General features: G+C 40.4%; 1 protein-coding gene across 5 annotated transcripts in view; it reads left to right on the top strand.

The window, feature by feature from the left end:
* SYNE1 (spectrin repeat containing nuclear envelope protein 1) overlaps positions 1 to 13,265 on the top strand; it is a 662,466-nt gene that overhangs the window by 336,192 nt on the left and 313,009 nt on the right. For all 5 annotated transcript variants that reach the window (XM_089694288.1, XM_089694287.1, XM_089694289.1 and 2 more), the window contains exons 40-42: positions 5,124 to 5,303; positions 6,181 to 6,331; positions 8,620 to 8,778. In XM_089694288.1, coding sequence (XP_089550414.1) covers positions 5,124 to 5,303; positions 6,181 to 6,331; positions 8,620 to 8,778 — 490 coding nt within the window. The remainder of the gene's footprint in view (positions 1 to 5,123; positions 5,304 to 6,180; positions 6,332 to 8,619; positions 8,779 to 13,265) is intronic.

Raw genomic sequence — 13,265 nt, 5'->3', positions numbered from 1 at the left:
GGGGGCCCCCTTGCTAAAGGAGGCTTCCAGACTCTGATAAGCCCCCCTGCCCGCAGACCCCCACAACCAAAGCTTAGGGTTATCACCATCAACATGGGGACAAAGTGCTTTGGGCAGGTTGAAGGCATGTGGCCTGGTATGGTTCAGGACGGGGGATGTTTGCTGCCCCCCCCCCTTTCCTGACCTGCCAGGCTGAATGCTCAGATAAGGGCCCGGTATGGATTTTGGGGGTGACCCCCAACGCCATTTAGTTTTAAATTTTGGCATGGGGCTTCCCCTCAAAATCTGAACCAGACCCGAAGAGCTTGGTATGGATGGGAGGGGGGGGGGGCACGCCTTTTTTTTATTATTGTTTTAATAATTCTTTCTTTTATATTCAGCTGTCAGTGGGGAACCCAGCTGACAGCTGCAACATGAACACATGTTTTTCACTACTAAAAGGCCGTATGACTTGATAAAATAACTCATACGTTATTTTATATTCAAATATTTTTATTAAAGGATTTTCAACATACAAAACAATGTACATTAACGTTAACATGAATGAGATTCACATTCAGATATAACAGTCGGTAAATGTAAGAAGGGTCCCCACCGATTGGCTGGGGAGGTTGTAAACTTGAGTCGCGCTTACATGAGAGGTATGCTTAGGATAGTGTGAACCATGTTGGAGTAAATCATGCGTTATTTTAATAGCGTTTTTTAGGGAATGCAAACATTTTTGTTTTAAATGCTGTGTGGGATCCTACTGCATACTCGGATGCGATAAGATACCGCTTAGTGAATTGTGCCCATTGTGTGATGGGCACAATTGTCACTCACACACTTTCTTATTCTCTTTTCCTTTGGAATCTCAGCTCTTGGCTTGACAAACCCTTCCCAAAAGGGGTAGAGTGCAAACCAGCAATATCAAATCAGTTATGAGTCCAGGCCCTTATCTCGCACCATCGTTTGACATTCACATAAGGCCCAGTCTTGAAGGAGCTTAAGCATGGACAAGGCCACATTCTAATTCACATACTAGGGATCATTTAGACATAAGCCAAAGATACTGCCAGAATGTCTCTGTGAGGGGAGCCCTCCAGGAAGAACATGCAGCCTCATTGCCATGGTCGGGATTCAAACCAACAATCCTAGTGTGCTGAGGCAGCAGTGCTAACCACTTAACCACTGTGCTATCACACACATCTAGAATGCATTTCTGTGGTGTGAATCAACCTTAAGTCCCTGTGCAAGGTTAGGGTAACAAGCCAGATATCTCAAATGTGGCACACATGTTGTGCTATGTTGCCAATTCAGTTGTGGTGGTTCTATGTATCCCAATACAAAGTATTGCAATACTAATATTGTCCTATTATCCTCCAAAATGTGCTACAGTATGTGTACCAATATCATAGTGAAAAAAGCTGTAAAAAAAAGAAAGAGGGTGACACCACTATTGCAAAGTGTAACAAACAAACATGGGGCGAACACATTTTGGGGATAATATTGTGAACATTTGGGATTGCGATACATATACCCCACATGTCTCATTTAGTAACACAGCATAACATTTGTATTCCTTTTAATTTTAAGGTTGAGTTTTTCAACAGCGCTGGTTTGATGTGTGGTGCGTATAGACAGCTGAGGGCATTTGGCTTAAGCTTAATATTAGATGTTGCTAAAAAAGTGCGGTTGGACCACCATTTTGGTAATATCTCTCAAAATTCAAAGTCCATGCGCATGCTAAGTTACACAAGGCACCAACTCAGAAATTGCAAAGTCCATGGGCATGCTCAGTGTAACAAGAAACATGTCTTAAATGGCTAAGTTGCCGGGCATGCTCAGTGTAAAAAGATATATGCTAGATATGTCGAAGTCTCTGTGTATGATCAATGTAAAGGACAGTACAGACAGAAGTATATATACTGACGAGAATATATGCTTCCAAAAATGTACTAGCATTCATTAAATGTGTCACAAAGAAAATTTATGTATTAGAAACACCGAAACGCTGCTTACAAAGGATTAATATGGGAAATACGAGTTATGAGATTATCGTTGTGGAGATTTAACTTTGTTGCCAAAATTCAACAGTTACAATGGGGAAGGTATACGAGGACTTATATTTAAGGCACAATAATATATATTATGTAGATCTTCGAAATATGATATATCAAATTCACAACATTTCGAGAGAAATATACAGAAATATGAATAAATGTCATGTAAAACCATCACAGAAAATCATTATAAAGGATAAGAAACAAAACTAGAATCAATAGAACTAAGGAAAACAAATTAGAATACATAAAGATATGCCTAGCTAAAATAGTGCTTTTTGTGAAACTCAGTTGACTCTCGGGATTGCTGTCTTCCAGAGGACTCCACACAGAGATTTACTATTAGACACAGTCTAAAAGAAAAGCATCAGCGCTAGATGGCTAAATTTTGTTCTGCTCATGTGCATTTCATTCAGTGCATAGACACTGGAAAGGCATCTATTTCTTGACACTCATGAATTCCCCAAAAAAACTGTTTTTTACCCACTGAATTTTTTTTTTAAGGAATATATTCTTTAAAGTTAAGTCCAGATATTTGGGAAACCAAATTTCAATGTGAACCTGTTTGTACAGTAATTTTTCTTTCCTTTAGAAGTGCTTCTAGGACGTCTGCTTTTTTAGATTCCTTTATTGTGTCCATTAGTAAATACGCTTTCACATCTATTTGTTAGACGTTTTCTTTAGTAAATGTCTTTGCCATCTAAAAGTAGATGTATTTCAATGAAAAGTTGACTTTAGCATACGGGCGTGTGCCTAGACGCTGTCTATGTACTTTAGTTAATCAGGGCCTAAGAGTCCAATTTGAGATTAATGACCATCATAGGAACATGTTCTCAGTGAGAAGACCTGTTTGCTAAAGGCCTGACGCATGTGTTTGGACTAAAAGTACCACAAAATCTAGCTGCTGTGGTAGCACTGAAAAGCTTAAACGTTCTGTTGCTAAATTAAGAAACGTGATCAGATTTGTTTATACCCACAATTTCAGTTCAGAAGTTATGCTTGTGTAGCACTACCCCCTTAGGAGTCGCTAAAAGATTTGGGTCCCCCTATAGTCCTGCAGAGCAGGCACCACACGTCTTCACACAGGCTTACATCCAGAGTCAGAAATCAGTCCTTGAGCTTTGGTTTTGTTGTTTTATGTAGGGGATTTGAACTGGGATAGGGTTAGGGGTGTACAGGATGCCCAAGGGTACTGATGAACTGATGACGTTTTCTTGAAACTATTTGCAAGCCTTCAGTGCAACACAGTCTCTGTTGGAGAGCTAGCCACCATCTCCTTAACCGAGCAATAGCCGAATGACGGCAACGGCACGGTCGTCCAGTTCTGGGAGGGAGTCATATGACGTCCTACCAGAATGCGCACCCAGTACTCTCTGTGATCCTTTGGGCACAGCTGATCACATGACATGGTAAAAGGTCGATCACAGCGGCCTTTTACAATGTGATCAGCTCTGTCTAATCACAGCTGATCACCATGTAAATACACTTGCCGATTACCGGTAGTACTTTCCTCACGCGGTCACAGCATGAGGAAAGCACTCTTGATAACCGACAACTGTCAAAGGAGACATCTGCACTGATAATCAGGGCACTGATTATCAATGCAACCCCAAAAGTGCCCAGCAGTGCTGCCCATCAGTGCCTAGCAGTGCTGCCAATCTGTGGCTGTCAGTGCCGCCTGTCAGTGCCGCCTATCAGTGCTATTAGTCAGTGCCATCAGTCAGTGCTGTCAGTCAGTGACGCCAGTCAGTGCTGCCTATTAGTGCCCATCAGTTCTGTCTATCAGTGCCCAACATTGCCTCTACCAGTGCCACATATAAGTGTAGTTTCATCAGTGCCTCCTCATCAATGCCCACCAGTGCCGCTTCATCAGTGCAGCCTATCAGTGCTGCCTCATCAACACACATCAGTGTGTTACCTGATTGCAAAGTTTTATAATAGAAACCAATTTTTCCCAAATTTTCCTTTTTATCCTTTTTTCGTTTATAGTGCAAAAAATAAAAAACCCAGTGGTGATTAAATAGCTCCAAAAGAGAGCTCAATTTCTGTGAAAAACTGCTAAAAAAAATTCATCTGCATGTTTGCATGACTGAACAATTGTCATTTAAAGTGCAACTGCACTAAAAACTGAAATTTGGCCTGGGCAGGAAGGGGGTAAAAGTGCCCAGTAAGCAAGTGGTTAATGTACCACCCCAGACTCTAGATGAACTTCTCTTCACCCAGCAATCTTCTGCTCCTCCCCCTATCCACCTAGGGGGTGCAGGTGTACTCACTCAGATCCTCTCCTTTACTGCTGGTGGGTTGGTGGCTCCTACCAGGCCTATCAGCTGGGCTGCTCCTTCCCTGCCATAGAGGTTGTCCCCGCTCTGGGGGCTAGTGAGCTCTGCGCTTTCCTCCTTTCCAGCTCCAGGCCTGCAGGTAGGCCTCATCCCACTTGGCCTTCTCTCAGTCTCCTGCCTTCAGCCTCACATCTTCCTCACTATCTTCCACCTGAACTCTCCTGCAATGGAGTAGGCTTCAACACTTTTAATGGTATTCCAGCCTTCTATTGAGGATTGGCTAGGATCCCTCAAGAGTGCAAGCCAGCCACTCCTCAGATCCACCCACTGCCTCTAGACCTTCCTCCAAAGCTCTAGAGCAGGCTGACATTCCAGAAGTGCTGTCCTGCAGAGCCTCTCAACTCCTGACCACAATTTAACCCCCTGACTATTACACCCAGGCTGCTACTCAACCATCCTCTCTATTAATTGAACACTAGCTCCCCCTAGCTAACTAGGAGGGTGTTATACTTGCTAGACTGTAGTGAGAATTTTTATACTCATCGATTGTGATGGAAAAATGGTCACACTGGCTTTTCGTAAAATCAGTTTTCAGAAACTTTTTGTTCAGTACAACAAAAAGGCACAGATACTGTAAAATGCTTACAATGCGCATGGCTTCAAATGACAATTATAGATTCTACACACAGAATATACACTGTAATGAAATTGAAATTAAACTCAAGCACTGTATTAAAGAAATGCTAACCATGTTTTATATAGCAAAAGTATAAAAAATTTACTTTTTTATTCAAAAATACAGGTTGACATTTTTTAATGAACTGGAGGAGGAAATTAACTCATACCAGCATGAAAGACAGTGGCTGATGGACAAAGCAAAGCAGATTGCTCAGAAGGATTTATCTCTGGCAGCTGAAGCAGACAAAGAATTGAATGGATTGAACATTACTTGGGAAGATACTAAGAAGCTTATCAGTGAGAGGTAAGAAAAACATTACTGACAGGGTAATCTGCAGTATTATATAAAATATAAAAAATTAGCAATTTTTAATTTTTACTATGGGCTTTTACTAAATTATATGTATGCTAGTATGCTGCAACCCCTGTTTTGGATTTTTGCTGCATATCATGCCTGGAAGGGAGGGCTTTGGTTGATGGCATGGATTGTATGAGCTGCAGGTGATGACTATCCCACTCTACTTACACATATACATATATGTAAAGAGCTTATGTACAAAACAGTGAATGTGACATTCACTAAACATTCAGTGCAGGTGCATTTGTTTTAAATTATAAATATGCCCCATATTGTCCAAATTTGTGAAACAAATTTAGCCACTGTATATCACTGTAAAAAACACTTTAAATACAAATGCAAAGTATCTATACTGTAACCAATAATATAAATTACAACTCTATACTTTATATTTTGACCTCCAGCAGTAGGAGGCCAATGTACTCTTAGTATGATGTCTTTGAGTCCACCTATAACCCCTTCTTCTCCTGTCAATCAATAAACCATCCATTGTATATCCTATCAGCATTAATAATTAGAAAACATAGAGAACCAAAATAGTGTACTATGAGATTACACAATCTCACATCCACAACACTTCCAGGCCCTATAGGTTTTGTCCAAGCAGACCTTCTTTTTCTGGAGATCCTTTGCTCTCAAGAAGTAAGTCTTCCCACTTTATTAAAAATGAATTGGAGTACCTAATCACCAATAATTGCATTAGTATAGGATGTGACAACCCAGATCCCGATTAATGACAATGTAATGGTTCTTTTTGAAATTCATAAAATGTTTCTGAATGTTCCTTCTATTCAGTGAACTATGTTTGTTTCTCTTATTTCAGTCAAGAGCAGTGTCTGGCCCTCATTGATCTATTGAAAAATTATGAACATGTCAAATCCTCTATAATGAAGGTTTTAGAAACTGTGGAAAATATGATCACAATCAAATCCACTTTAAAAGATCAAGAGGACATTCGCCGCACCATAGCAAAAGTAAGAAAATATCTGTGTTTTTATTTTAGTATTCTATGTCATATACATTTTAAAGTGTTCTTAAACACTAGTATTTTTGAGTAAAATGGTTTGAAAGCCAGGTGAATACCAAAATATTCAGTCTGCAGAATTCATGAACATCGAGTCTGAATTTCTAAATTGTATGATTCTCCACAGATCAGATTGATCTACATGGAAGCATTCAAGAGAGTCCTACATTTATGAATTTGTGACTATTCTACTTCAATGATCACAACTAGTTAAATCTGCTTATATAGATGAGCCAAGCTTTTTAGAGACTTTGTGGATACAACACATTCAGGAGAAACTTATGTGCCAGAAAGGTGATCATGCAGCATTTTGGTTCCTGATCACATCACCTGAAGCTATGGTACATTTCAGAAGGTCACTACCAGCAGAGGTCTTCAGTCAAGAGTTGCTATGGGTCATGTCACTTGGCATGGCACTCTAGCTTCAGGTCACTTGACCCAGAACATGGAGCTGCTTCTTATTGCTTCAGGTCACTTAAAGTAGCTCTAGAGATAAAGCGTTTTTTACTTGGAAGCATTCCCTGTATTAGAGTAAAAAATGTTCTACCACTGTCTGTGTCCCTCCCCCCATCCCACACCAAATACTTGCCTGAGTCTTCTGTTGATCCAGTGCTGTATCTAGCTGCATCTGTTCTCTCCCTTCTCTTTGTTCTTACAGGCTTGGTGAACAGAAGTGGGAGCCATTGGCTCCTGCTACTGTAGGTCAAATCCTGTGAGGGGACACACACAGCCTGGCTCGGGATAGAGCCCAAGTGGCTTCCTATTGTGGAGCCAAGACAAGAGAAGGAGCCAAGAGCACTGGTGGTGGACCCCAGAAGAGGAGGTTCAGGCCTGCTCTGTGCAATAATATTGTTATTTAAAAGAATAAAAAAAGACTAACCCCCCCCCCCATTACTTACCTGAGCCTGATCACAATCCAGCGCTGTACACAAGAACAGAGGCTCTCTTGGTATTATCCCTCCTCCCTAACTCAGAGACAGCAGTGCGAGCCATTGGCTTCCACTGCTGTCAATCACAGACAGTAAGGAGAGAGCAGGGGGCAGGGTCGAGCTGCACTCTGTGTGTCAAGGAATACATAGAGCGCAGCTCGATAGCAAGTCTGCACAAGTACCCGCATAGCAAGCGGCTTGCTACGGGAGCAGTCTGAGGGTGAAGGAAGAAGGAGTGCCAGTGGGGGCCCGAGAGAAGGAGGATCAGCATTGTAAAACCACTGCACAGAGCAGGTAAGTATATCATGTTTGTTATTTGAAAATATGTGATCCTTTACAATCACTTTAACTCATATTGTCACATGACCTTTTTATGGCCACAAGGATCCCTCTAAAATATTGTTTGTATGATAGTACTCATAATTAGTGGAAAATCCAAAAGCAAAGTTCTAATTCATTACTAAAACATTATTAGAGCAAAACTCCAGGCAAACAATTAAATACATGGTTTAAATACAGTACATATATGTTTAATTGTAAATGGATTTGTAATTCTGTACGCCTTGCGACTTGCACATACAGTATTTGCTAAGTTGCAAAACCAGACAGGCTACATACGTATTTCTTGGTGCAGAAATGAAGCATCTTATGTCACCTATCCACAAAGATGGATTCATTTCAAATGGGGTCCTAGGCTAGGTAGCAGCATTGTATCCCCTCATCCTTCTGATTTACATTGATATGGAATGCAATAGGCACAGAAAAGCCACTATGTCTGTAATGGCATGGCCTAATCAAACATTAACTGCCTAATAGTGCATTGTCCCTTCAGAAGTGACAGGTCCGTGTACATCATGAAGGTTGCAGCAGGGTCCACTTAACATCAACCTAGCCCTAGATGCTGCCTTTAGTGCCTTGCCTCCAGCGTGGTTATAGCACAATGCGTCTGCATCATCATCACTGTCCATTTATCAGGGATGTGATGCAGGAAGCAGTTAACAAGTACAGGGCAACAGTATAACTTCTTTTTCAAATATGATTTTTTTTTCTTTGCTTTTCTAAACTTCTAAAGTATACAGACAGAAGTTAACTGCAGCTTGTGTATGGTCTAGGGTATTTCTAACTTGCAGTCCATCACTGGCTGCAACCCAACGAAGTTAACTTTAAAATATATTTGTATCAGACCACAAAACTAAAACACACAGATTATAACTCTTCAACCTTCCCCGAACTCCATTGTAGCACATCAGACTGTTACTATTGCTTTTGTGATTGTGTTCGCTAATTTTAGACCTCATTGTTTACTTAGCATGAATCAGCCAAGAATGAAATCACAGAGAAGCAGAAAGAACTTGACGAGTTCACCAACAAAGGAAAGCGTTTACTGGTGGAACTTAAGAGAATTCATGGCTGTGACACAAGACCAGTGAAAAAAGATATGGACTACTTTGTGGACCAGTGGCTTGATGTAAGATAACTGCTGGAATTTGTTTTTAGTTATTCTCTTCTTTCTCTGTGCTATCTAACAATGACAGATAGTATTGAGTTTGAATCATATGTTGACCTGGGTTCACAATGGCGTACAGTTCTAGAAAAGTAGTAATAGTAAACATAGAAGGAGATTCACTAAAACTGGTACACACAGAATCTGGTGCAGCTGTGCATAGTAACCAATCAGCTTCTACCTACAGCTTATTCAATTAAGCTTTGACAATAAAACCTAAAAGCTGCTTGGTTACTATACACAGCTCCATCAGATTCTGTGTGCAGCAGTTTTAGTAACACTCTCTCATAGAGTTTCTATATGTAGTTTCTATGTTGTATATGTTATATATCGGAGATTCATTTATTATTATTAAGTCATTTAAGCAGTATTGATGTCCATTGTATATATAATTTTAAGACTTCATCCTCCATCCAATACAATCTCATCTTGTGTTTGATTCAACGATGTCCTGTGTCCAATTGGACTTGCATCCAATTAACTCTAATCCTGCATACAATGAAAGCTCATCCTATCCTGCAAAAATAATCATCCTACATCTAATGAGACATCACCCTCTCACCAAAGTCTTCTTGCATCTAATGAATGCTAATCCTTCAATCAATGAAACCTCATTCTTTTCTGCATAAATTGCTGTCTTCCTGAAACCTCACACTGTATATGATAAATTTTCATCCTATATTTGTTGAAATCAAATCAAATAATGTTTATCTTTTATATGGTAAATTCTCCTCTCAGCTAATAAATCTTTTCACCATCTGATAAAACCTTTATCTTTAGCTGATAAATTTTCATTCAATAGAGGGCACTGCAACTATTATTACATAGCTAACACCACCTCTGAGCAGATTTCACAGTCTATTAAGATAAAATTGTATATAATCTAAAGGTGTGTGGGCCTAAAATACACTATATTTCCAAAAGTATTGAAACACCCCTCCAAATCATTGGATTCAGATGTTCCAATCACTCCCATGGCCACAGGTGTATAAAATCAAGCACCTAGGCATGCACACTGCTTCTACAAACATTTGTGAGAGAATGGGTCGCTCTTAGGAGCTCAGTGAATTCAAGCGTGGTTGCCTCCTCTGCAATAAGTACATCTGTGACATTTCCTTGCTACTAAATATTCCACAGTCAACTGTTAGCGGTATTATAACAAAGTGGAAACAACTGGGAACAACAGCAACACAGCCACGAAGCGGTAGGCCACATAAAATGACAGAGCAAGGTCAGCATATGCTGAAGCGCACAGTGCGCAGAAGTCGACAATTGTCTGCAGAGTCAATAGGTAAAGGTCGTCAAACTTCATGTGGTCTTCATGTAGCACAACAACAGTGCGTAGAGAGCTTCATGGGATAGGTTGCAATGGCTGAGCAGCTGCATTCAAGCCTTATATCACCAGGTGCAATGCAAAGCATCGGATGCAGTGGTGTAAAGCACGCCACTACTGGACTCTAGAGCAGTGGAGATGTGTTCTCTGGAGTGACTAATCATGCTTCTCTGTCTGGAAATCCAATGGACGTGTCTGGGTTTGGTGGACAGTACTTGCCTGACTGCATTGTGCCAAGTGTAAAGTTTGGTGGAGGGGAGATTATAAAGTGGGTTTTTTTTTTACTTGGCCCCTTAGTGCCAGTGAAGGGAACTCTTAAGGCATCAGCATACCAAGACATTTTGGACAATTTCATGCTCCCAACTTTGTGGGAACAGTTTGGGGTTGGCCCCCTCCTGTTCCAACATGACTGCGCACCAATGCACAAAGCAAGTTCCATAAAGACATGGATGAGCGAGTTTGGGGTAGAGAAACTTAACTGGCTTGCACAGAGTCCTTATCTCAACCCAATAGAACACCTTTGGGATGAATTAGAGTGGAGACTGCAAGCCAGACCTTCTCGTCCGACATCAGTGCCTGATCTCACAAATGCGTTTCTGGAAGAATGCTCAAACCTTCCCATAGACAACACTCCTAAACCTTGTGGACAGCCTTCCCAGAAAAGTTGAAACTGTTATAGCTGCAAAGGGTGAACCAACTCAATATTGAATCCAACGAACTAAGACTGGGATGTCATTAAAGTTCATGTTATGTAAAGGTAGGCATCCCAGTACTTTAGAAAATATATTGTATAATCATACAATTTTTATGAGATTGTATGAAATATTTATTGTATAAGTTGTTTCTTAGATAAGCAGGTTTGAAAACTACTAACTCAATATATACAATCTAATTGTATATTCCCTCTTAGGTTTACAACTATGTAGTATAATGCTTTACCTGATTGTACAGAGTAGTTGTAATGTCTTTTACTAGTTTAGCACTGCATTTTTTTCCAAACAATTTTCTTGCATCCTGATTCTAAGGTATTTTTGTAAAATTCAACCTATCCTTGGTGCATTTTACATTGAGATTGTGATATGTATGTCAGCTGAAAGCCCAACTTCAATATGCAAGAATTTGATATTGTTTTTGTATACAATAGAATCATAGGGCTATGGCCTGCTATCAGCTGTGGAGCAGAGCCACTCCAAGCTCTGGATGTATTCTGACAATATTGTTGGGATCCACCTGGCTGCCTGATTGGTAGCTGGCTCTGCCTCTCAGCGCACGGCTGAGAGCAAGTTCCAGCCATGCCCACCCCCTCCCCTGCCTGGCACTCCAGCAAGCATTGGAGAAGCAAAGAGGAGATCGGTGACTGACATCCACTGCTCTTTGCCCAGAGAAGACCCAGCTAAATGATCAACTGTAATGTGATTGCTCAGTTCCCAGTCTTAGAGATGGCAGAGGGCAGCTGCAGCATCACACCGTTTTGAGGTAAGTATGTGTATTTATTTCTTTCAATGTCCATGCTTCTCCTTTAATTCTCAGTGCTCAATAAAATTATTCAATGACAGATTTGTGTCACACCTCATGGTATGGAAACGTAGTATAATGTAGTTAGTTTTTTGTGAATATGAAACACAAACAGAATAATTAGACAATGTACAGTTGTGTTCAAAATAATAGCAGTCAGACATCACTAACCTGATCAATCACTGTTTTTGGTAGAAATTATATTTCTACATGGCAAATAATTTACTAGCAGGTGTAGTAGAGTAATAGAAATCCAACAGACCCAACAGTCATGACATGCATGCTGCTGATTCTGTGTAATTAAATCACTAATTGAAAGGGGCATGTTCAGTGTGGAGTTCTATTAGTGAGGTCATTCATTCTTTGAAAAACAGGTGGCAATTATTGCCCTTATTTAAGGAAGGAATGCAGCAAATGTTGTACATGCTGGTTACAGTGCATTTCTCTCTGAAATTCTGAGGAAAATGGGTCGTTCCAGACATTGTTCAGAAGAACAGCGTACCTTGATTAAAAGGTTGATTGGAGAGGGGAAAACATATAAAGAAGTGCAGAAAATGATAGGCTGCTCAGCTAAAGTTATCGCAAATGCTTTAAAATGGCAACCAAAACCTGAAAGACGTGGAAGAAAGTGAAAAACTACCATTCGAATGGATAGAAGAATAGCCAAAATGGCAAGGACTCAGCCAACAATCAGCTCCAGGAAGATCAAAGGTCTAAAGTTACCTGTGAGTACTGTTACAATTAGAAGACGCCTATGTGAAGCCAAGTTATCTGCAAGAAGCCCCCGCAAAGTCCCACTGTTGAAAAAAAGACATGTGCTGAAGAGGTTACAATTTGCCAAAGAGCACATTGACTGGCCTAAAGAGAAATGGCACAACATTTTGTGGACTGATGAAAGTAAGATTGTTCTTTTTGGCTCTAGTGGCCGTAGACAGTTTGTCAGATCACCCCCAAACACTGAATTCAAGCCACAGTACACTGTGAAGACAGTGAAGAATGGTTGCGCAAGCATCATGATATGGGGATGTTTCTCATACTACGGTGTTGGGCCTATTTATTGCATACCAGGGATCATGGATCAGTTTGAATACATCAGAATACTTGAAGAGGTCATGCTGCCTTATGCTGAAGAGGAAATGCCCTTGAAATGGGTGTTCCAACAAGACAACGACCCCAAACACACCAGTAAACGTGCAACATCTTGGTTCCAGACCAACAAGATTGACGTTATGGAGTGGCCATCCCAATCCCCGGATCTTAATCCAATAGAAAACTTGTGCGGTGACATCAAAAATACAGTTTCTGAGGCAAAACCAAGAAATAGAGAAGAACTGTGGAATGTAGTCCAATCATTGGCTGGAATACCTGTTCACAGGTGCCAGACGTTGGTTGACTCCATGCAACACAGATGTACAGCAGTTCTCAGAAACAGTGGTTATGCAACTAAATATTAATTGATTCAAAGGAAAGCAAAATCTTCAAACATTTTTCAGTTTATATAGTGAATATTTGAGTTTGTAAAGAAGAATACAAACACTGCTATTTTTTTGAACAGTCTAATATTCACTTTTTTTAAATTTTTTTAGAGGAACAACACAAATTT

The sequence above is a fragment of the Staurois parvus genome, unplaced genomic scaffold, assembly GCF_062004578.1.
Source record: "Staurois parvus isolate SC_StPar_1 unplaced genomic scaffold, SC_StPar_1.0 ptg000657l, whole genome shotgun sequence".
In the NCBI taxonomy this organism is placed as follows: Eukaryota; Metazoa; Chordata; class Amphibia; order Anura; family Ranidae; genus Staurois; species Staurois parvus.
This window is presented reverse-complemented; position numbering and strand designations above follow the sequence as displayed.